Genomic DNA, 26,249 nt, shown 5'->3' with positions numbered 1-26,249 from the left:
CTAGCATTTAGAATAGCACCTGGCAAATAGTAGATGCTTAATAACTGCTTGTTGACTTGCCTTGCCTTGATATTGGCCTTTTCCCTCCATCTTTGACCTCCCTGGGGTCTGTGCCCAGCAGGCATTTTGCTATGTCAAGGGATATAAACCACAGATTAAATAATGTCAATAAATATTTGTAATATTTGTTGATGGATGAATGAATGAATAAACTTAATATAGCTTTTGGAATTGATCCCTTCAGAAAAACAGAAAAAGAAGAACATTTCACTGTTTAATGTTTTTACTTATTACTCAGTATTACATTACGACAGTCAATCAGAAATGGACTATTTAAAGTCTATTGAGTAAAGGCACACGAATAACACTGCTGAACAATCTAGAAATCACAGGTAATATATGTGAACTACTATTTGTGACGTTAGAGACTGCCTTTTCTCTTACTTCCATCAATATGAGCATAAATTGAAAAAATGGCCACGATCAAAATTCTATCAAATTTAAACTAATCACCAAATAATGCTCTCTAAGTTCTATGTAATTATTAACTTCCTGAAATAAAGCCATCATTAAATTACTTTTAAAAGGTTAAATTTTAGAATGGAAAGATAAAACAGTTAAATCCTTTACAATGAAGGTAATAAAACTGTTAAAATTTTGAGAAAAATCTTAACTACAAACTAATTATTTTAGAGATATCACAGTCTATTTTCACCCTTTATGATATTAATATAATACATGCAGCATCTTGTTTGCTTCTTTTAGAAAATCCCATCAAATATTCCAAGAAAAGCCTTTGTTTCATTCTCTTCATCAACGGAATGATGTACACTGGAAAGAGAATAGAAGTGGAGATAAGCCTCTCATCACCCAAGGGATTGCAATACCTGGCCCTAATAAACATGTTACAGATAATCTCAGCAAGTGCTGTGAGGTTAATCCCTCAAGTGAGCTTTAAAGTGCATCTTCTGACTTTATTTATTTGCTGTGCATTCATCAGCTGGAAAGCCTTTCTTCCCATGCAGATCACAAATTCTCTTTCTCTGATGATCTCCCTAAACTGCCAGAGACCCTGGGAGGCTGCGTGACGAGGCCACGGGATGGACTTATGGAGCCTGACCTGAATCCAGGCTGCTTTGGTTTTGATCTCTATAACTGCAGCCCTAGGACACAGCACAGTGCCTGGCACATAGTACATATTTGGATGGTAATTCAATTGCACTGAATAATTGCACTCTCTGCAAAAAATTAGGGAAATAAATTGCACTCTCTGCAAAAAATTAGGGAAAGTAAAGACATAACCATGCCTAAAAGTACTCAATAGTGAAATCGGGGATTATATTTCATTACTGTGCTGTTAATTCATGAGATGCATTTAGTAATACTTTGTCTTTAACAATATAAGCATTTGTTTATAATGTAAACAAGTCATGACAGACCATTAGTCAGGGACAGCTGGGTGGCTCAGTGGATTGAGAGCCAGATCTGGAGTCAGGAGATCCTGGGTTCAAATCTCACTTTAGATACTTCCCAGCTGTGTGACCCTGGGCAAGTCAGTTAACTTAACTAAACAGTTGCCTAGCCCTTACCACTCATTTGCCTTGGAACCAATACTTAGTGCTTGTTCTAAGACTAAAGATAAGGGTTTAAAAAAAGTATTAGCTTTGGCTCCTGAAGGAAGAAGTAGAAATTGCTAAGGAAAGCTATCCTGTCCAAGGAAGGATAAAATTAGTAATATGTTTAATGAAATGTTTACTAGGTGGAATTAGCTGAATTCTTTAGAATAATATCTTGCTTTGAAAAATGTATAATAACTGACCAATTTATTAAAAGACATCTTCTGAAAGAATTAAACGATCTCCAATGAACTCTTCTGTTCAAAATTAGATGAGATATGAACAATTCTACCCTCCAGATATTTTAAAGTATATTAAAGTATATATCCAGGCACTCCCAAATATCCAGTTCTTTGGTGCTTTACTCTTAAAGAGCATTTATTGAACTTTACTCATTGAAGGGCACAAAACTTAAACTTTTATAGCAAATCACTGGTTCTGATTCTGGTCTAGAACAGAGGTTCTTAACGTTTCTTGTGTCATACATCTCTAGCAATCTAGTGAAGAATAAGGACCTTTCTTGGAATAATATTTTTAAATGTGTAAGATAAAATCCATGGGAATAAAAGAAACCCATCATATTGAAATAAAGATGTAAATTTTTTCAGCCATGTTCACAGAACTACTGGAATCTATTCATTAACTCCTTGGGAAAGGAGGGAATCTGTGGACCCAAAGTTAAGAACCCCTGGCCTAAAGATGAACCTAGAACCTAGATAAAAAGTATGGAATTCCTTTATAATAATGACATTTTTACTGGTAAAATCTTGAAGTTCCTTACCTGAGATCAGTTACTTTTTTACTATCATTGCTACCAACAAAAAAATCCCATTTCTTATTGAAATGAGAAGTACTTGCTTCTTTCTTTGACCAAAGGGTAGGTAGCACCCGTTCTATCTCTGGTGAAACAATCAGATGTTGTTGTCTTTCTTGAAAATGAAGCTAGGAGTAGAGGTTTAAAATAAAAGTTAATGACATCAACTAAACACATTTTAAGTTAGGACCTTTAGAAAAACAAATAAACCAACGCCCTGGGGAATCTACTATAATGTTGTTTTCTGAATTCATCTCAAGAACCCAGAGGACAGCTGGACCCAACCAAGAGGAGATCTTTTTTGTCCTCTATTCCTTAAAACTTTGCATATAGAGTACATCCTGCTTTATACTGAATTCTAGATAGTCTTAGAAAAAAAGCAAAACTCTAGGGTAGATTTTTTCCTAAATTAAGTTTGGCCACACAAATAAGACATAGAATTTTAGTGGTGGTAACAGTAATTTTATCAAATAATTAAAGTATTAAATAACTACTGAAAGCATAATTATCCACTAATGTAAGTTATTTACAAATAAAAAGGCATAATTTCAAATCTCACCATGGTTAACTATTAAAAATTGATTGGGGGGGGGGGGAAGCTGGGTGGCTCAGTGGATTGAGAGCCAGGCCTAGAGACAGGAAGTCTTAAGTTCAAATCTAGCCTCAGACACTTCCCAGCTGTGTGACCTTGGGCAAGTCACTTGATCCCCATTGCCTAGCCCTTACTACTCCTCTGCCTTGGAACCAACACACCATATTGGCTCCAAGACAGAAGGTAAGGGTTTAAAAAAAACAACTGATTGGAGGCCACAACAATATCAAACCCAAATTCCTAAAGTAGAAACATTAATGTCTATCGAAATCATCACTCTTTTAAAACTTATAGATATTTTGAAGCTAATATTTTAAGTTATCATTTTCTAAATTTGAGAATTTGTGAACATTATCCTTTTTTATCATAAAAATAACATCCTGGGAAAAAGCCCATAGCAACACATTCATTTCCCATATTGCTATATGGAAGAGGATTGTGATTTTTGAAGGAAGTAAAATGGGAAAATATGGACACTGACGAAGCTCATATTAAATAGAATGCCTTTAAATATCATTGAATAAAGAAATGTTCTAATTCAGAGATTTGTTTTTGTATGCACTTTATAGATATTTATTTAAACAATTAAAATCCTACTCTAGGCCTTCCATCATCGGATTTGTTCACTAATAGATATACTTAGACGAAAATGCAATTAATAGCAAAAACTTCCAAATTTAGTAATGAGAAGCCAAGAGCTAATGGTTGAGAGAGGTGGACTGCTAGTGATACAGATGCTAGTATAGATTTAATTACCTAAATTCCTTATGTGAGAAGTGGCATGGATGGTGGATATAAAGATGGCCCTGGAACCAAGACAGCCTGTGTTCAAATCTAGCCTCTGACATACACTGGTTGAGTGGCCCTTAACTTCTCAGTAAACTGAGACCTTCTTCTAAAACTACAAATAGAAGATGGAGGAGATGATCTACATTGGTAGAAGGAGTCTCTCGCTAGAAGCTCAATATACACAAATGAAATTACAGAGGGAGATTAAAAAGTTTCTATTTTTTCTACTTGTTTTGTTTTCTAGGTCATCTATTATTGCTCTTTGAATATTTCACTGAGAGTAGAATCTAGTCACTAATTCTCATCAGTTATTAATATATTAAAATGTCTGGCTTAATATCAATCTTTTTTAATATTTACAAGACTGATGATTCACTTTCGAATTAGGTTATGATTTTTAATAGTACTGGTATGTAGTCAAATGATTGTATTTTTTTTCTTTTCACAACAGTATCAGATCTTGGTGGGAAATACACTAATTCTAACAGCAATTTTTAGAGATATAAAAATGACATAAAACTTCAGAAACCAGTTTTCTTACAGCATTTGTGTTTCCAGACTGTTGAGGCAATATCTCTTTGGAGGCCATATGAAATTTTGAAAGGATGGAGTCTTGTAAAGGAACATCTGACTTCTCCGGTAACAGGCAAAAACTAAAAATTGAAATAAATATTTTGTAACCAAGAAAAACAGTACATAATCATTGGACTAAAAGTGAACTTTGGAGAATTTTATCAAAATAAATATATTAACTACATAAACAAGACCATCATATTTCACATCAGTATTATGAATTATAGTTACATAGGGACCTTGAGAAATCATTTTCATTGGTATTCTTTCTTTCAGATGAATCATACTCAATGCATCCCATAAAGCTTAGTATCTTATATTTGAAGACTGAAAGAAATGGACACATCATAGCTTTCTTTAATCACAAAATTCACAATTACTTCCATTTCAATTCTTATATCTATCATTCATTCAATGAGCATTTTTAAAGGATCTATTATGGTCAAGTACTGTGCTGATTTTTGAGAAAAAAATTTTGAGGAAAAAAAAAGAGAAAATCAAAATGGTCCCTGCTTTCAACAACACATATAGACTAATTCCTTCCTTTTTATTTCTCACTAGCATACAGAACAGCGGGTGAGAAAATCCCATTGCAGGCTGGTACCTTCTCTGCAACTTTTAGTTTAAGAGTTACCTAGAGAACTGAGAAGTTCAGTAATCTGCCCAAGATCCCACAGTCAGGATGTGTCAGAATTTGGATATAAACCCAAGTCTTCCTACTTTCAAGGCAACCCCTTATCCATCATGCCTATCTACTTGTCATTTGAAAGCATTCTGAAGGTCTTAAAAGTGTCATATAAAGTTTAGTTCTTATTACTGCTATCTTGTACTTTGCTTAAGATAACAATAGCTCCCCCTGTCTTTTTAAATTCAGCTGAAGCATAATAGATTCTGTTCCAACCCTTTATTTTAACTCTGTCCTTCTGTTTCAAGTATGTTTATTGAAAACATATTGCTAGATTCTGGTTTTTAATCTATTCTGCTGTTTTCTTTTTCTGGGTGAGTTCACCCCATCCACATTCACAGTTATGACTGCTGTGTATTACCCTCATTTGATTTCATTGTTTATCTTTCTCTTTTTTATCCTGTCCTTCCTCAAAAGTCTCTTTTTTCTTCTGACCATTGTCCCCCTTAATCTTAATGCTCTCCCTTATCACTCCCCCCCCTTTTCTTTTAGCTTCTTCACTTTTTACTTGGACTAAGTAAGATAAATTTTTATACCCAATGGAGTGTGTATACATATTTGACTCCTTTCGTGGTAAAAATTCTTCCATATACTTTTATGTGAGATAATTTCCCCATTCTTCTTCCCCATTTCCCTTTCTTCCAGTACATCTTCTTCCTCATTCTTCCATTATTCATTTGAGATCATCTTAAAAAAATAAACTCAGCCCATGCCCTCAGTCAAAGTAGGCTCCTTTTAAGTGTCCTAAAAAAGTTCTTGGGGGTAACATATATCATATTCCCATGTGGGAATACAGTTTAAACTTAAATTATGCAAGGTTTCTTACTCATGTTTACCATTTGATGTCTCTTTAATCTTGTGTCTGAATGTTCAATTTTATAGTCAACTCGTCTTTCCATCAGGAATGATTAGAAAGCCTTTATTTCATTAAATACCATTCATATATTTTTTAAAATTTCCCCCCATAGGATTACATTACATTCAGTTTTGCTGAGTAGCTTATTCTCAGTTGTAATATTAGCTCCTTTGTTTTCTGGAATAACATTCTAAGCCCTCTACTTTTTTTCCTGCTAAATCTTGTGTGATCTTGTTATTTGAATTATTTCTTTCTGGTCACTTGAAATATATTTTTCTTGACTAAGATACTCTAGGACTTGGTATAGTATTACTGGGAGTTTTCATTTCATTTCATTCACCTTTCAGGAGGTGATTAATGGATTTTTAAAATTTCTATTTTTCCCTCTGGTTCTAAGATCTCTGGGCAGTTTTCCTTTATAATTTCTTGAAATGGTCTTTTTTAAGAATCATGGCTTCTGGGGGCAGCTGGGTAGCTCAGTGGATTGAGAACCAGGCCTAGAGATAGGAGGTCCTAGGTTCAAATCTGGCCTCAGCCACTTCCTAGCTGTGTGACCCTAGGCAAGTCACTTAACCCCCATTGCCTAGCCCTTACCACTCTTCTGCCTTGGAGCTAATACACAGTATTGACTCCAAGATAGAAGGTAAGGGTTTAAAAAAAAAGAATCATGGCTTCTAGGGATGCCCTTCAGTTGGGGAATGGCTGAACAAATTATGCTATCTGTTGGTGATGGAATACTATTGTGCTCAAAGGAATAATGAACTGGATGAATTCCATGTAAATTGGAATGACCTCCAGGAATTGATGCAGAGTGAAAGGAGCAGAACCAGAAGAACATTATACACAGAGACTGATACACTGTGGTACAATCGAATGTAATGGACATCTCTACTAGCAGTAATGCAATTAGATCCAGGACAATTTTGAGGGACTTATGAGAAAGAGCACTATTCACATTCAGAGGAAGAATTATGGGAATAGAAATACAGAAGAAAAACAACTGCTTGATCACATGGGTTGATGGGGATATGACTGGGGATATAGATTCTAAACAATCACCCTAGTACAATTATCAATAATTTAGAAAAATGTCTAGATCAATGACACAAGTAAAACCGAGTGGAATTGCGTATTGGCTATTGGGAAGGAGAGGAAAAGAACATGAATCGTGTAACAATGGAAAAATATTCTAAAGTAATTACTTAAATAAAAATTTTCAATTAACTCTCCTCATTCTATTTCCTAGAACAGTTTTTCCCGAGATATTTAACATTTTCTTCTATTTTTCACTCTCTTGACTTCATTTTATTGTGTCTTTATATGTCACATGAAGCATCTACTTGCCCAGTTTTAATTTTTAAGAATTTATTTTCTTCAGTGAGGTTTTGTACCTTTTCTCACATGTTGCTAATTTTGCTTTTTAAGGAGTTATTTTCTACAGAGAGATTTTGTATCTCTTTTACCAAACTATTAATTCTCTTTTCATAATTTTCTTACATTTCTCATTTCATTTTCCATTTTTTCCTCTTCTAGTTGTTTGATTTTTTAAAATGATTGGTTTAATTTTTTTCTTTAGTTCTTCTAGGAATCCTTGTTGGACATATGTGAAATCTCTATATTTTTTCTTTGAGACTTTCCTTGTGGATGTTTTGGTTTCTGGAGCAGTATTCTTCTTCTGAGTTTGTTTCTTGACCTTCACTATCACCATGGTACATTTTTATGGTCAAGTTCTTTTTTGTTCTTTGCTCATTTTTTCCTAGTCTATTTCTTGACTTCAAACTTTAAGTTAAAATTGGGCTCTGCTTTTCTAGTGGGAGGGGAGCAATGAGGTCACTCTCCTAAGCTTCATGCTTTTTCTCTCTGCTATTTTGACAGCTAGTTCTATAACATTTTAGTGTTTCCAAGGTGATGTGTTATGGGGAGAGATATGGTCATTGCTTTTCTGGTTTGTATTATGATCTTTAATCAGGAAGGGCTTCTACTTCCTTGTGAGCACAAATGTTAGTGCTCCTTTCTGCTCTGAAACTGTGCATAAGGCCCCTGCTCTCTTGTGACTGCAACTTGTACCTGGGTAATGAGCAGTGGATTTGCTAATCTGTATCTGCTCCACATAGGAATGCCCTACTAACTCTTTCTGACCAGATATCAATCTTACCATCTTTGGGGAGTGAGTAAATACTGATTTTCTTATTGTTGCTGCCATTTCCAAGAACCATAGCCTAAATATTCCAAGTGCTGGGCTCCCAGTGAGCCCTTCAGACCTCTAAAATTGTTCCTGGGTTTGAAAAATGTCTTATCCCAACCTTTTGCTAGTTATGCTACTCCAGAAATCTATATGATATAATATTATAAAGTTTTTTGGAGGGGAATGTTAGGAGAATTCTAGAATACTCACTCTACTCCACCATCTTAGCACTGCCCATCTCCCTACTTGATGGAATTCAGATAGAGAACAATTCACTATATCATGAAATTCAGATAGAAGGCAAATTATCTTTTATATTTAACTTTCTGAGAATTATTGCATAGGTAGATATGGTTTGTATAACTGAATAAAGGTGCTGTGATGATATAAGTTTATTGTATAAATTCTCCCAATGTTTTTCTTTATAGAGGGTTATACCTGTACTTAGCTCACTCCACTTTGCATTTGATGCATTTCTTGTTTCAACTTCACACAAGATGCCCCTGCACCGAGTACTCCCTTGTATTTCCTCTCCTCTCCAACTCATCTTTTCCTGCCTCCTTTTGTGTAATGTCTCCCCCTTTAGATTGCAAACTCTTTGAGGCCAGGTGCTCTTTCTTTTTTATTAATTATATTTCCAGTGCTTAGTGTAGTGCCTGGCACATAGTAGGTGCTTAATAAATGTTTAATGGATTAGATTGTAGAGTAGTCAACAGATAGGACAAAATGACAAGGACACCACTCTGTTTTCAGATGGTTTTAATTTCTTTTGTTAGGTTTCTGTTGTGAAAGCTTTTCATTCCATTAAATTTCATATTTTGTATTTTGTTGTTCACTTGTTTCAGTTTCGTCCAACTTTTTATGATTTCATTGTGGGTTTCCTTGGCAAAGATACTGGAGTAGTTTACCATTTCTCTAGCTCACTTCACAGCTGAGGAAACTGAGGCAAACAGGGTTAAATGACTTGTTCAGCATCATACAGCTAGCAAGGTCTGATACTAAATTAGAACTCAGATCTTCCTGACTAGGCCTGTAGCTCTATCCACTATACTATCTGAATGTCCTTAAATGATTGATATGGTGACACCTATTTAAGAAGTTCTTAAATTTTTGTATCAATATTTTATCTGAGTTGTTGTGGGCAATAGTTCTGGCTATGATAACATCTGATTCCATTGCTGCTTATTTGTTGAATTCTCAAGGATATATTGGAGTAGGTGCAGTATAGGTACTTTTTGTCTGTCAATTTATAAAGGATAACAAACTTCTTATGTACAATTCTAACAACCTAATCATGTCTTTCTAGGTATCTTGTTTATGTCAAATTTTTGAAATCTACTGTGATATGTTGCACAATTCTCCTCATATTTTGTTGAAGGAGTTCAGATTAAAATGGTTCTGGGACAAGTCGCTTTAGTACTATTATATTTTATATTTAATGTGCAGCAAACTATTGCACAGGTGAATAAAATCACTCCTTCTTCTAATGTAATAAAACACTGGGATAAAAGCTCATCTGTACATTCACTGAAAGATTCTTCTGAGTGTCTCCAGTAGCAAATAGGACCACAGGGATGACATATAGGCAGAGGTATGCTGAAGAAAGAGCCAAATGTTAAACTTTCAGCATATACATTTATTCCTTATAAACTGACAAATGCTACAAATCGGGTCTTGATTTAATTTTGTTGAATATGTAGACTTAAGAAAGATGGCAAAACACTAATACTGCTGATTAAACTTACACGTGTATCACACCCTTTTCTTCCCCAGAGAGCTGGGTGTTAAGCATTTACCAGTACACACTGTATGTTCCTCATCTTGTTCTCATCTTGCTTTAATTTCTTCCACTAGAGCTCTATATTTTGAAAACTGTTCCATATAAATTAAAGAATGTGATTATTTGATGTAGCTTCTATTAAAATGTTGTTTTTCAATCTGTATTAATCAATGTTATGCCGAGGTAGTTGTGAGTAACAATTCTGTAAGTGGTAATGGTCTAGCAAAGTTTATTTGTTGAGTTCTAAAAGTTATTTTGAAATTGACTCAAATTATGGAGATTTGTTGTCTGCCACTTTATGTAGGTTAATGAGTTTCTGACATATTAAATAAAGTATAAGGCAGTCCAATGGAGCAGTACAAAGAGTGCTGGTCTTGGGGTAAGGAAAAAAAATGAGTTTAATTCTCCTTTAGGAACTTACTAGCTGCGTAACCCTAGGAAGGTTACTTTATCTCTCTGCCTCAGCTTCCTCATCTGTAAAATGGCAATAATATTTATCATATTACCTAAGAACCGAGTGGTGAGGAAAGTACTTTGTTCATTGTGAAATGATGTATTAATGCAGGTATTATTACTTACAAATTTTTTAATATTTCTTTAGCATTGTCTTTGATTATATTTCTTGCATTTGTACCTTTATGAGTTCTGAGAATATCTGTCTCCTAAGTAGTTAAGACCACCTGCTTGCCTGTGAAGAATGACATACTGTTACAAGTAACTACCTTATCAAATTGCCTCAAACTATAATATTCCTACTGCAAGGGAACCAGAATAGCAGTCATGTGGCTTTGGTCCCATGTTGCCCTCCATATGACTGATATCAATGGAAATAATTTTGAGGTAATTGTTTTCAGTAGTGGTAGTTGATTGGCATTGGTCTACAATGAATATGCAAGATAGCTCCAAGGTTTAGAGAGAACATAAACACCTTAATGGAAGGCACTGTCTCATTCTTTGTTTTTATATACTCAGTGCCTAGCATTTGACACAAAGAGCATAATAAATGCCTGTTAATTAATAGATGGCTCCTTGGGCTATGTTAGACTCTAGACACCTTCTGATACTGGTAAGTGATGGACATAGTCCAAAATTTCTAGGTCCTGGGTTCCCGTGATAGCCCCGAGTGAATTATTAGGTAACTCGGGTTTGGATAAGTAGAAGCACTGTCAGTGGGGGTGAAGCAGTGTCTGTGTCAGTAGGTGTGGGGGTTAAAGGTACAGATTTCATAGGCCGCATTTCGGACTCTTAGGCATAAATCCTTGGAGGGCTTATGTTGAAGGTGGATATGATAGAGTGGACAGAGAACCACACATGGAGTCAGGAAGACCTGACTGACTGTGACTCAGAGCCTCAGTAACAGAGATAATGATCAATTTACTCCCCTTCACAACTTTGTCATGAGGCTCCAATGATATCATGCATAAAATGTGCTTTGTAAATTTCAAAGCAATACCGAAATGCCAGTTGTCATTATTAAGTAGAGTGTGGTATGATTCATTGCTGCTTCAAGTCCCCAAACTGATTCTCACAAAGTGCTATCAGCATTTTGTGGAATGTGATGTTGAAGTCTTGGCAAACATGATCTGATAAACTGGTACACTTATTTGCATGGATCTGAGCCACTGGTGGTCTTGGGACAAGAAAGAGAGAATTCCTGAAGCAGGAGGGGCAGAGCCAGGATCAGAGGTTGAGACTGTGAGGACTAACTTGTCATAAAGGCACTTGAGTGTCCACGTTCTGCTCTTCCCTCCTCTAGCCACAGCTAGCTATCTTCCAGAGAAAGTATAGAACTGATCTTACATAAATGGAAAGCATGGCCTCCCAACATGGTGTACTTTGGAAGTGCCAGGCAGATAGCGTCCCCAAAAACAGGATCTTGGAATTTCATTAGTTACTCATCACTTTGGATGAATTGGTTGCTCTTTTGAAAAGCAAATACCCTTGATAAGGGATATACTCAAATACTTAAGTAGGTGTTCTTCTCTATCTAATGATTCAGATCACAACCCATGCACAACTGCCTATCCTGTGTAACTCTGGGCTGAGAACCTTCTTCATGCTCTCTTGACATTGGGAAGGTACCAATGGACCATTCTGCCTATCTACCCTTTTATCCTGTGAAGATTGGATTTAGCTATCTCCTGATTGTAACAATGAAGATACTTAGCTCTTTCTTGATTGTGAAGATACATTTGTAATCTCCCAATTGTAACAATGAAGGTACTTAGCTCTTACTTTATAGTGAAGCTAGAATTCTAAACTACAATCTATTTTTAGATCTTAACTACAAAAAGATGTTAAGTAACTACAAAAAGTGAATTAACCCCAAAAAGGTGTTAAGTAACTACAAAAGGTGAACTACAAAGAGGTGTTAAGTAACCCAAAAAAGATACAATCTAACCAAAGAAGGTGAGTACTAAAGAATGGACAGTTCTGGAGCAAAGCATCTGCTGTGATTGGTAGACGTGAAAATTTAGAGGAGGTGACACAAGAGAAAAAGGTCTTTAAATAGAGGGAAAAAAGACTAAAGAGTCATTCGGATTCAGACATTTAGATGAGTTCGGACACAGTCAGTCACCCGGGCTTGGAGTGAAGGATCAATCACTTGGAGCTGAAGGGAAGACAGACATTTGGAGATTCAGAGATTCGTTCATCTGGGCACTGATTCAGAGAAGCGACTGGAATAGCAGACACCCATACTTCTTTTAGACTGTTACCTTGGTGAGTGAAAAGCTGACTTAGTGACCCCACCTTTCTGGAGGTGTGAAGCCTCCAGGTAAGGCCCAACTTCTTGAGACTCTCTTCCCCTGACTGGGGCTTACAAATTCTAACTGGTATCAGAAGAATCCAGAGTTCTCTCTCTCTCTCTCTCTCTCTCTCTCTCTCTCTCTCTCTCTCTCTCTCATTCTTTAATATCTTCCTTCTCTTATAAATATTATAAATACACTACCATAAATTCCATTTACTTTAGTAATTCATTTTGGGATTTAGAAATTAAATCCCTGGTGACCACATACTTAATATATATTATAGAGTCCAACCACAATTTAATTTTAACAATCCCTTGACCTCACCAGATGATTAGTCTACCTCATCTTCCTACCATGTATTTCCTTGATGACATCATTGACTCCCATTTTCCCCATTTACTACTCATTGTTTCTAGGTTGCAGCCTATTCATACCTTCAATGCAACTCCCCACAGACTAATGCATGATTTTCATTTTTAATCCTGGAGAGACCGTTGTATTCTATGTATTGATGCCATATTGCAACACAAATAGAATGTTGAAAATAAAAGGACAAATCTTTGCTTTCATATAAAGCTCAGGTTCATTAAAGCAGCTTTGCAGTTTCCTGAAGGCCATTTAGCCCATTTCTTTCTATTCAATTCTTCATCCAACTCATTCATCTGTATTGTCTGTTCCAGATACACATGTTGATGGACAAGCTTGATAAGGTGTCCCTCCAAATGAATGTTGAAATCCAAGGAATGACATTCTTCATCTTCTTAGTCTTTCCTATGTGGATAGATTGACCAAATTCCTTTGACATTTTGCAGGGTTCCAGGGCTTGATGCAATCAGCACAGTGTGATTCGTAAATAGGAACATTTGGGGACTTTCACCTTTTCCAGGGATCCCCTCCCCTCTCTGGCCTAGATTCTGCACTGTATCTCTGCCATCACAAAAGCAAATACCTTTGGTGAGCAGACATCTCCAGATTTTATGTCTTGCCCTATCTTATTATCAGAGGGTCAATGACTAGGATAATTACTATTGTTCTAGTTTCCAAAAAATCTTGAATGGGTTTAAAGTATGGAAGCTAGATATTTTGTTGTAAAAGAGCCCATAAGGTGAAACTTGGATCTACACAATCAAATGCTTCTTTTAGTAACCAACAAACAATAAGCACAATGGAATATATTATCTATCTCATTCAGTTCATTGTAAAGCTATGTGCTATTCTCAAATACAGCTTATAAAAGCCTGCCTACTTCCTATTAATAATCTTGAATCATGTATAGATAATTCTCATAAAGGTTTTATATAGATGGCAGAACAGAGCCATAGGCTGAGAGTTATTAATGTTGTCTTGATTGCTTTTGTTTAATATTAATAAACTCCGAGATAGATTTTTTAAAAATTCCTTATATACTGATCTCTTGATACCCTTCCAATTGTGTCATGTCCAGTATAGATGTATTTAAAATACACTTAATTCAGCTGCTTTCCTTTTCTTTGTTCTCTTAAAGACATTTTGACCTCCGCTAAAAGCACATATCAAACTGTAATGTTATGGTCCAAGTATGGGAGTTCCATTGTCTTTGATGGAGAAAACTCTTACATTTATTTTTGGGAATCTTTCCCATTTTTCTTCTGTTAGTATTTCTCTTTCCATATTCATCCTTGAATATTCTAAGCTGAATATTTTGCCAAGCTTTCTTTAAGCCAATTTTATCTTCCATTGCTTTTCTTTACTTTGTGAGATGATATTTTGCTTGTAACTTTCCATCATCCTGTTTTGTAAGACTTTACAAATGAGCTTATGTTCTAACTAAGTTTTGCTTTCAGCAGCCATCTTGCTCAGTTTGGCAATTCTGTTAAATATGAACTGAATAAGGCTCATTTTAAGCTCCCTTTATCTCCCTGTTGTGGCAATTAATTTGAATCAGCTAAGTTGAATCATACTATTTTAGCTGATGTCAACATAATTTCTTTTTTCCATTTTTCATTTCTGATTTTCAATGACTTGTTTAAAGAGTTGGGGGTTAAGTTGTTTCATGTGTGTGCCATGTATTTTTTAATGACTTTTGATTTTTGTTTATTTTTGTTTTTTTGCTAATTCTGATTTTATCTCTGACAAAGTGATGCTCTGTATCAAGGATAACTCCCAAATCAATAACAAGTCTTTTTTTGTCTGTAAAAATGTAATCTATTTCATTCTTCCTGGAGTTATTTGGTGCTTGCCATGTCCAGCACCTTCCAATGCTTTTCTCAAAAAAGTGTTCATGAAACAGAGGCAAACCATTTCTGTAGAACTGTTTTTAGCTTCTCTCATCCCTTCTTACTGGATCATGCTTTGCCATACATTTCTACTCATCTCCAACTTTTTTTGCTTTAGCAGGGTCATATCAAGTTCTTCACAGAATTTCTCTGCCTTTTCATCTCTAGCCACTAATGTTTGTACAAAAGCTACAATTATTTCATAGTGGTCTACTTATGAATACTTATCACTAAGTATCAGAGGCAGTCAGGAAAGCACCAATTTAGGCCATGGACTCCAGTTCCACCTCTGATATATATACAATCTGTGTGATACTGGGCAGATCTCTTAACCTCTCAATGCATTTCTCTTACCCAAATTGGTAGAGAGCATTTCCTCATTTAGGAGTTTACTAAACCAATGAAATAGATCCAATCCTTATCCCAAACCAGATATGGAGCTTGCTAAAAAAATTGGTAAGAATGTAGTTGCCCCAAGATTGTCTATAGGTATCTCTCAAATTATATACCATAAAGAGTAGCCACAAAGAAGGAAAAAGAGAAAAGTAACTATAACACCCAGAAATTCATGGTAGACAAAATCCAAGATGAGAATCAGTAGTAAAATCCATGTCCATAAACAAGTACCTCAAGTTCAGGCAAGGAGAGGAACTGGAATCTATGATAGAAGTAGGTAAATCTGATCTCACTGAGACTTGGTGGGATAAAACTTGTGATTTTACTCTGGTTAGAGATTGATATACCTTGTTCAAAAGAAACAGTGGGTAAGAGGATGTGTGTGTGTGTGAGTGGGGGGGGGGGGTAGTATTATATATAAGGAAGGTACACTCACATGAGAAGATCCAGGAACCAGAGGGAACACTTGGGTAAAAGGCAAAGAAAGAACAAACAGAATTGTACTTTTCATTTCAGTTCATTTCATTTTTGTATATTATAGAACCTCTGGACAAAAGGAGGAAATGGAATACGAGCCTGGCATAGAGGCATGGCACAGTTGTAATTGGGGCTTCAGTCATACTATTCTGCTAGAACTCAATCTCTCTGTCTGTCTCTGTCTGTCTCTCACTCTCATTCTTCAAAGCTTCGAGGAGACGAAAAAAAGAAATACTTTTCTGATTCTCATTAATTGGAGGGAACCAGTTGCTGGTGAGCAAATGATAGAAAGCCTTGAGGGCAGTGATTACTTCATTCTAGAATTTTTTGAAGAGAAAAATAAGGTCCAGTTTGACATGTACCCCAGATTTTGGGAAAGTAGATTCCAAAGGGTTCAGAGGCTTCCAATGTAATGCCACATGAAGGAAGTGGGAATGTTTAGTGTAAAGAGAAGACTTAATGGCAACAAAATAACTGTCTTCAACTACCAAAAGGGATCTCATGTAGAAAAGAAATAGACTGGCTAAGTGTGGGTCTAAGAACAATGAGAAAGATACTACATAAAAGGCAGATTTAGACTCGATGTAAAGAAAACCTTCCTGACAAACAGACTATCAAAAATAGAGTAAACTACTTTGGATGTCATGGGCTCCTTATCATTGGATGTCTCTAAGCAGTGGCAGGTTGACATTTAGGGGACGTTGCAGAAGAATTTCCTGGTTAGCCGTAGGTTGGATTAGATGGACTCTAAAATCTCTTCTCATTAAAATTGTGTGAGTCACGCATTGGTATGAATTAGTTTAATCAGGAAAACTTTTTTCATTACAAATTGAATTGTGCTTTAGTAAAAAGAGAACTAGACTTGAAGCCTGGGTCACAGCCCAGCTGTGACATTCAGTAGCCATAAAATCTGAGACAAGTGAGGAAACTGACTCTCACTTCCCTCGTCAGCACAAGAGGCACAACAGGACCTCTCCCACCTCACAGGTCTATGGAGAGGAAGGCACTTAGCTGTAGAATGTAAAGTTCTATAGAAATGGGAGTTGTTATCACTCCAATAAAGTCCTCCTCCAATGCCTCCCAGTGGTAAGGAGGGAGTCCTAGGAGAGCTACTGAAAGCTCTGCTGGCCCAGGGCTTTGACAGATCATTTGTGCCAATGGACCATCTGGTCCTTGCTATCTGCGATAGGTCTAACATCTACCAGAATTCTCACCCACCCCCCAACCATGGCTTAGCTAGTTTCCCCTAACAGCTGTCCCTAGGACCTAAGTGGCACTGGGGTGGGATGGAGGAGATGATGTCAGAGATCAGGTTGTATCTACTTTGCTACAACTTCCTGGGGCTTCCTGTTCATCTAAGGCCACAGAAAGGCCCCCACTCCACCCCCAAGTCAGGGTCGCTTAGACAAGGCCAGCATGAGTAGCCCCACTCTGTGCTGTTGACCATACATTTCAGTATGAAGATGAAGGGGGCCACATCTTCCCAGGCTCGGTGCTGATATCTTTTGCATGCTATGGCTAAGTAAACCTCCTTCTGTTAGCTGCTTAATGATCTTCAAATGCTTCACTTTGTTCCAACTTGGAACCTGAACCCAGTCATGTAACCCAGGGTACCTGCCAGAGCAGGCCCACCCCAACCCCATCCACCCTTCACCTGAACTCTCCTAAATGCTCTCTTCCCCATTTCGAATGGGAATCTCTTTATAGTAGAGGTTTTGTTATTCCATTCATGTTCCCAACACTTTGAACAGTGCTGGACATCTGGTGAGTTCTCCTTGAATGCTTTTCCATTCCATACTAAATGTAGGTTCCCTGAGGACAGAGATTCTTTCATTTTTATCTTTGTATTCCCCAGTGACTAGTACAAGGCCCGGCACACAATAGGCACGTAAGTGCTTGATGACTGACTAACGCAAATTGTCTTTTATATCAGATGAGGGAGCCCCTGTATTGATAAGTCCTTCACAGCATTGTTAAAATAGTATTACTATCACTATTAATATTAGCCCAGGGACAGAGATGATAACAAAGTGGGAAATCAGTCCCTGAACAAAGGGAACAATTTTTTCCTCTTATATTTTCTTATTCATTGCTGCCATAGCTACCATTTCCTTATGGCAACAGTGAGTAACAAAGCTTCCATTTTTTCCTTATGCTCTAAAATCAATCTATTTCAGATTAGACAGTATAATATTATAGCATCACCTATATGATCTGGTATTTCTCTGACTCCATTTTAAACTACATTTCAGAAGGAAATAAAGTTGGAAAAAGTCCTATTAAAGATTCTAAAACTTGCCTATTTGAAGAATCCCTCTGGAATTTGTTCTGTGTCTTTCGGAGAGGTGGCTTACGTCCCATGGCACTTGGAAGCAAAGTGTTTCCTGTGTGAGGAATATTATTAATAAGAATATTCTAAAGTAAAATACCAATAAACAGCTGAATGAGACGTTTCAGTAGTTCCGTAAGCAGTGCCTCCAACAGATGTAATCTGTTTAAAGGAAGGAATAGATTCCTTTTTCACATTAATCAAATTTAATTTGCAAAGAGAAAGAGAGAGGTGCTGAGAATCTAAAGTAAGTGCAAATTGCAAAATACACAGGTTAGCTTGTTAGTCACTGTGGTAAAAGGTCTCAGGTTGCTTTTAAATATCTGTAAAGAGAATTAGAACTAGATAGGAAAACATCATTTTATTTATTATTATTTTGTGATCCATATGAAAGATTAAGTCATGGTTCATTCAGCCTTTTAAATATCCTAGAAAGTGAAGAGCACTGAAAGCAAGTGACAAGTACAAGGTGTCCCCAAAGTCTCAGGGTGGCTTTAAGCTTCGATAGCCTAAAACTGCACTGGAATTGTGGGGACACCGTACTGCATAATACCCCTAACTGACACGGTGACAGAGTTCCTCTCTGCAAAGGCCAGACTGTTTAACATCTCTATGCCCCCTTTTCCTCATCTTTAAAAAGGAGAGTTGGGCAAGCTTTTAGCTCCTTCTAGCTTTAGTTCAGCATTGGCCACCATCCTGGTGTGAGACCATGGGGAAGCCACTTCTCTTCCTGCCAAGATGGGGGTAGGGAGCACTGAGAGACAGCCTGGGGTTACTGCACAGAGGGCTAGGCTTAGAGCCACAAGGACCTGGATTCAAGTTTTGCCTTAGATACCTACTAGCTGTATGATCATGGGCAGATGACTTAAATTGTCAGTGCCTTGGGTAGTCCTCTGAGACTATGGATAAGACAGAGATGAGTGGCAGTGGGAATTTCCAAAGCAAGAGATTCTCATATGGCTGCAATTGGAAATCTAGAAAAATATGAGGACTTGATCCCTAAAGTTTGTTCCAGATCTAAGTTTCTGTGCTTATGGATGGTGTTATATAACCATCTCCAAGTAATCTGTACACTTAGGCCAAAAGGGACTTGGCATCAAAAGGCATATTTCTGATGCACAACCATCACAATATTAATGAGCATTTTATAAGTTTCTTGAACCTAAACATCTTTTAATTGAAAGTTAGTTCATAGAAGCCAAACCAAAAATTATTACAATAAATATTGAGCAACTTATTTTAAGATGAAATAGTTTTACCTGAAGTTTCTGTGTTTTCCATATGGGTTAAGAAGTTACTTGCATTTATTAATGTTTCATCATTTAAATCATCCCAAACTTCATCCCCCAATTCAAAGTTCACATTCAAAAAGTCTGAAAACTGAGATTTGTCTTTATCTGCATCTGTCAAATTAAGAATTGGGGATCTATTAAGATCTCTGTTGGAGAGCACTATGGGAGCACTATCTTCACTTAAAGTTGTGGAATATTGCCATGTGGAAAAATCTGTAAGAAAGAACAGGAAGTCACTGAAAGTACAACAAATAAATAAGTAAAAATTTTAGCAACCACCATTGATTGTCTCAAAGGTACAAATAAAAACCCCTATATTAACTCTAATTGTCTCAGAGATCAAATTTTAAAAGGCCTGAACACCTCACAAAAGCATTGTGATAAACTAAAACTGGTGGTAATCAATCAATTAGGCAAGCAAGTAAGAATTTATTAAGCATCTCCTATGTGATTTCATTTGATCCTCACAACAACCCAGAGTGGTAGGTGCTATTATTACCACCATTTTACAGTTGAGAAAACTGAGGCAGACACAGGGGCAGTGACTTGCCCAGGGACACACAGCTAATAAGTGTCTGAGGATGGATTTGTACTCAAGTCTTTCTGACTCCAGGCCCAATGCTCTATCTACTGTACTCACGAGAAGTTTACAGCTCTTAATCAGACTAGAAACTCCACAAGGACATGTGCCTGATTTAATCTAAACTTTGTCTTCAAAGGTCAGTACCTGCCAAAGCGTTCTGCTCTTAGAAAGGGAAGAATAAATGTTTGTTGAATTTGATTCGTTGAAGGATGCCAAAAAGCAACAATATTGGGAAACAGTGGGAACACATACATATATATTTGTGCATATATGTATCTATATGTAAAATATGTAAATTAAATGAGTGACAATAATTAAAGAGAGTGAAGGAAACTCTTCCATAGCCTCTGTACTGTTTTCATCCAGGTTTGGAGCAAAGTGGGAAAACCCTTGAAAATTCTGGGTGGAAACAGTGTTGATTGTTTCTCATGCATTATGTTAGATTTAAAATGGTTGATGTCCTTAAACTGTAGTAGTTAAAAGAGTGATGTTGTAAACTGTAGTGAGTTAAAATGGTGGAAGATATAAATTGTGATAGATATAAGAGAGGGTGAGTAAATTTGACCGCAGAAAATATGTTTCACTACAGTATCTTTGTTTTTAAATCAAATATAAGGTGGTCACCAGGGAAATATTCCCAATTATTCAAATACCCAAGTCAACTGGGTTTTATAGAGATTTTAATTAATACAAATGTGGAATTAAAGAAAAGAGAGAAAGAGAGAAAAAGGAAATAAGTATAAAGGGCCTTAAGCCAACATGGCCTAGACATGAGTCTTAAGAGAGAGAGATCAGTCAGTCAGTCTTTTAACACTCACCACAAGGTCTGTCTAAGCAAGGATTCTAGTGACACCAGGCCAACTCCATCTCAGCTGACTTCACCAGAGAGAGTTCCAGCCAGAGACTGTTCCAAAGGGCCTCTCTCCAGAGCCTCCAGAGGGACAGAGTCCCCTCAGAGGAGCTCCAGCGAGACCTCCTTAGAGATTGTCCTCCAAGAGCTTCCCTTCTCCAGAGCCTCTCTCAAGAGATTCTTCCCAAGCGATCCTCATCAGAGATCCTCCAAAAGGATTTTTTCTCAAGAGATTCTGCTTTTTCTTATATAGGGGTTTTTTTCCTATGTCACCTCCCCTAAGTCCTTACATCTACCAATCACTGTAGACGTTTTCCAAAGGACTGCCCATCTGAATTCCTGCTAAGTCGACAAATCTCCTCAGTAAGTCTGAACCAGTGAAAACACAGCTGAGTCAACTAATCTCATTAAGACAAAACTTGCCCGACCCTTTTAGGTACGTAGCATCTCATTGTATCAATTCTAAAAAACAGGCATGGCTCAAAGAACTCCTTGCCTTATTATAAGCATGGGTCCAAGTACTTTCATTGTTTAGCGAGGAGTTTTCTCCCCTAAAGCAGTCTTAAGTACAGGTGGAGTAGAGGTCCTCCCATAGTAAGGAGTTTTCTCATCAAAATGGGGAATGTTCCCAGTCCAATGGGGAAATTTTTAACATTCACAAGTCTGAGAAATTTCAAGGTTTACAGTTAAGTAATTCTTCATAAAAATTAACTCCCTTGGGATAATGAGGATGTGGTGGATATAATACTCTAATCCTGGCTCTGTTGAAGCTTTAGAAAGTAGTGGCTGAAGAAGCACGAGGGGAGAAGATGCAGCTAAGAGGTTCTCCTATAAGTCATCATCACACATGTTCTTTTTATTTTAACCCTGACTTTCTGTCTTAGACTCTATAAGAAGTATTGGTTCCTTGGCAGAAGATCAGTAAGGGCTGGGCACTGGGGGTTAAGTGAGGTGTCCAAAGTCACACAGCTAGGAGGGCTCTAAGGCCAAATTTGAACCCAGACCTCCTGACTCTAGGCCTGGCTCTCCATCTACTGAGACACCCAGCTGCCTCACCACACGCATACTTTTGAAATGCTTTAGTAATAGTTATGGATCATAAGTGGACAAATAATTAAAGGATCTATGATCTCACCTATTTGAGGAATTCCATCTACTGACAGAATGCAGCCCACCTCTGACTTGGAAGAGACCCCAGGGAAGAGCCTGAGACAGCCATAGCTTAAGTGGTTTTCCCAGAGTCAAAGAATTAAAGCATCAGAGGAGAAGAATCTTTGGGCCTCAGCTCAGTACCTTATCATGCTGCTTGAACACTGTGGTTTCAAGTAGATGATTTAATCTTTCCCATCTCACGTACCCGCAAAAGAGTCAGCCAGGTTCTGTGCTTGTATATTGTAGGGAGGTGGGCAAGCATATGGGCCACAGTTTTATAGCGGCAGAACATATGGAAACAGGTGCTATTATAAAAAATGTGACACATTAAAAGACAATAAATCTAGATTATGCTTCAACTACATGCCAAAATCCAGACTATATTTAGTAAAAAGGTACAGAATTACATTGGATCACTTTAGAGATATTCAAAGTGTGAAAAGTATATCTAAAAATGTTTAAGAAAGTCAAATTAAGTTATATATAACATATACCTATAAATGTATACACACACACGTGCATTTAAAACTGCCTTAGCCAGTAAACATGATGTCACCAAACTGAGATATGGAAACCAAGGGCAACACTGGTTTAGAATATAAGCTCATGTGTAAACTTTATGAAAGATTACGAGCACTCTCACCCCTAAAACAGTGAGAAGCAATACAGGGAAAAGGAGGTATAAAGAAAGTCTGACAAGGGACCAGGTAAGCAAAATCATCCCCAAAGTATTTAAAAATGAAACTAGACAGAGGACAACAAACAAAAAGTGGGAAAATTCCATTTTCATAACCCACTTTTGACTGTCAAGAATGGGGTCACCACCTTATACACTCACATCTCAGTCCCTGATGTGCTTCTTGAGGAAGAAGAAATGGCCCTAAAGAAAATGAAGATGGAAACTGTAGCTGGACTAGACCAAGTATATCCAGAGGGGCTCTGAGCTCAAAGTGACACAATCTTGAGAGCCCTCAGACATTGATTCCCAAGGCATTTAAAGAGGATACCAAAAGCTTTGGGAAAAAAAATCAGGTTTATTATTATGAACAAATTCATGACCTAGAGAATACAGACATTATCAAACTGCATGTCTGTTTGTAAGGATAAGCTATACATGCATGAAGGGAATCATTGATGAAAGTACGAGAAGGGAACAGCCAGGCTTTCACAAAAGTGTGCATGCAAAGGCAGACAGACCTCATTTTTACCATTACACAGCTGAGTAAAAGGCACAAAGGATACAAGGTTCCAGGGCACTATTGTTTCTTGAATATAAAAAAATCATTTGATTTGGTGGAGTAAAATGCTACCTTAAAGACTTTCCTTCAATCAGGAGTTGCCCATGCACATGCCAAAATTGTATATCTTTTACAGCCAGACATAACAACCAAGATCATAGTAATTTTTGATGACTGGTTACTATTATCAAATCAGGCACAAAATCAGGAAATGTATTCTTGTCAAAAATATTTGCCACTGTCATGATGGAAGTTGTAGAACATAGAGTATAAATTGAAGTGGATTCCCCATAAGTCAGAAGTTCCTAATTTTTTTTTTGTATGTGTTATAGATCCCTTTGACACTGAGGTGCTAAAGATTCCTTCTTAGAACAATGATTTCTAAATGTAAAATAAAAGTTATGGATTCCACATTAAAACTTCTGATTACAGATAGGTGAGGTCTTCTGTTGAGGGGCAGCTGAGTGGCTCAGCAGATTTAGAGCCAGGCCTAGAGATGGGAGGTCCTGGGTTCAAATCTGGCCTTAGACACTTCCTAGCTATGTGACCCTGAGCAAGTCACTTAACCCCCATTGCCTAGACCTTACTGCTCTTCTGCTTTGGAACCAATACACAGTGTTGATTCTATGTAAGGTAAGGGTTTAAAAATATAATAATAATAATAATAATAATAGTGGTCTCTCGGTAACTGAGGATGACGATTGTCTTTGTGCTCTTTCATCTGTGATGTAGATGAGCGTGCACGATGCACAGAGACAGTTCCAATCTCTTGGCGTTGGAAGCCTGGGTCCAGTGGCACGAAAAATTGTTACACCTGGAGACTTCCTCAGCTGCATTGGATGGCCGTGTTGTCCTTTGTGCTCCATCACGCCCTAAGCACTCCACAGTGCTTTGCTGCGTCGCCATCTCAGCCGTTGAACCTTCTTATTGGTTTCTTCAGTCTGTTTGGCCGAGGCAGCCTTCACATGCTGGGTGAGCAAGGCCTTAGTTCACCAGGGGTCTATGACCTGATGGCTACCCTCTGCCTGTCGAAGCCGTTGCCCGGGGTGTGGCTGTTGCCGCATGCTAGCAGCTACTGGGAGCCACAAGTGAGAGCTGAGTGTCAGGCGAGGGTCAGAGGTTGGAGAGCTGCCCTAAGAGGGCATGACAAGCCCTCCATACCAGAGATACTACTCCTCCCTGAGCACCCCATACACCCCTTAAAATTATATATATACATATATATGTAAATAAAATGAAATGCTCCTGTTGGTGAATGATTTTGTATCAATTAAAAAACTATAGAATTTCCCAAATAATATCTATAATAACTCAAAAGTATTTGGTCTAAAGGCTGCCTTGAGAAGGGGTCAAAAGTTGCTGAAGAACCAGGGAAAAAATACATGGATACTCCCAACCAACAGCATTACATCCTAGCTATAACATGCAGTTGAATGAACAGAGCTTATTTGTAAATATACATACATCAAAAAGAAATAACAAATGAAAAATAAGTGTCATTCAAAATTGAACACAAGGTTAAGAGCAAGATAAATCATCTTTGGGAAACTCTTCAGTGCTCATAATAATCCCAAGTTTACTCCTGAAACAAAAGGTTATCTTTAACATCATTATTCTTCCAATGATGTTCTATGGATGCAAGTCAGAGCATGGCAAAGTCTTGGAAGGGCATAACTGAGAGTAACCAAAGGGCAATGGATTGGCACATGGTGGATATGAGCTGGCTACAACAATGAAGAATTGTCCTAGAGAAGCAAGGCAAAGCATATTAATGGACGCATGAGAACACATGAAATATCTGTAGTTAGGTAGGCAGGGGGACATCCTTATGTGGTAACTCCCTTCACCAATCTAAATTGATGTCTATCTGTGATTTAGTAGATAAGTCCTAGGAATTACGTCAGATGCAAAGAGGTTAAAAGTCCAGAGCCACAAAGCTAGCAATACTTAGAGGAATATGAACAGAGGGTTTCCTAACTCCAACTTCACCCACTATGCCAACCTAGACAAAATAATGAGCCAATGATACAGTGAGATCAAGAGATAATGAAGGGATAGTGACGTATTCCACAGTGGCTGTAGTTGCTTGATTTGTCCAGCCTAACTACAGGTTATATCAGATACTTAAAAGGAAAATGAGTTGTTCATAATAAAGAGATGCACGCTTTCTTGTTCAATCACTTTCACTCTATTATGGTTGCAAATATCATTTGGTGATCATGATTATAATAAAAATAAAAGTTAATTTAAAAAGAAATGGTCTTTTCTGTTAAGCTCTATAAATAATGAGGATAACTAGCTTTTAGGTAAGCTCCTTGTGAGCAGGAATAGTTTTATTCATTGTATTTGTATCCCCACCCACTAGTCCAGTGCCTGGTATATCCATAGTAGGAACTTAATACAAACTTGCTGAATAACTGATTGATTTCATTTGACCTAGTAATTCAAAAGAAAATGTTTCTCAGTTGGTAGTTATAATAATTTTAGATATTTTTCTCAATGTTATTACTTTTCAATCTGAAGTAATAAAAATCATTTCCCTTATGAAATCATACATCTGTAGTAACTTACCCTTTTCACCATAATAAGTAGATTGCGGTTGTTGCTGGGATTTTCCGCAGACTTCAGAAGAATCCCATTTTTTCACTAAAGAAGATGCAGAAATTTGTGTACTCTTCGACCTTTACAGATTTGTGGAAACCAAGAGAAAATTGGAAATAAATATAAAAATTAAAAGGATACTAAAAACTATGTATTTAAACAAATGAAGAAAAAAAAATCTAAGATTCCTTGTCTGAGTCACCAAGACTATCTGAAATGAGAAAAAAAAGGAGGTAGAAATATACACATATTGGACCAGAGCCTTATAAAGATGGATTTGAGAGCTTTCTATCATATTTCCTTTGACTTCCACAGCTTTGCCATCCCTTTTTGATCTGAACCTCCCACTATTATTATTATTTTTAAGATCAAACCACATAAGTATTGTCTCTGGAAGGCTACTGATACAAAGCATTCCTGGGAAAGAAGAGAAATT

At 37.1% G+C, this 26,249-nt stretch overlaps 1 protein-coding gene across 1 annotated transcript in view; it reads right to left on the bottom strand.

The window, feature by feature from the left end:
- Positions 1–293: 293 nt before the first annotated feature.
- HFM1 (helicase for meiosis 1) overlaps positions 294–26,249 on the bottom strand; it is a 125,806-nt gene continuing 99,850 nt past the window's right edge. Inside the window, exons 34-39 of the mRNA XM_056815364.1 lie at positions 25,784–25,893; positions 19,357–19,602; positions 18,068–18,152; positions 4,353–4,464; positions 2,398–2,558; positions 294–831 (exon numbers count right to left, since the gene is read on the bottom strand). Coding sequence (XP_056671342.1) covers positions 762–831; positions 2,398–2,558; positions 4,353–4,464; positions 18,068–18,152; positions 19,357–19,602; positions 25,784–25,893 — 784 coding nt within the window. The 3' untranslated portion in view covers positions 294–761. The remainder of the gene's footprint in view (positions 832–2,397; positions 2,559–4,352; positions 4,465–18,067; positions 18,153–19,356; positions 19,603–25,783; positions 25,894–26,249) is intronic.

This window comes from Monodelphis domestica, chromosome 2 (genome assembly GCF_027887165.1).
Source record: "Monodelphis domestica isolate mMonDom1 chromosome 2, mMonDom1.pri, whole genome shotgun sequence".
Taxonomy (NCBI): domain Eukaryota; kingdom Metazoa; phylum Chordata; class Mammalia; order Didelphimorphia; family Didelphidae; genus Monodelphis; species Monodelphis domestica.
This window is presented reverse-complemented; position numbering and strand designations above follow the sequence as displayed.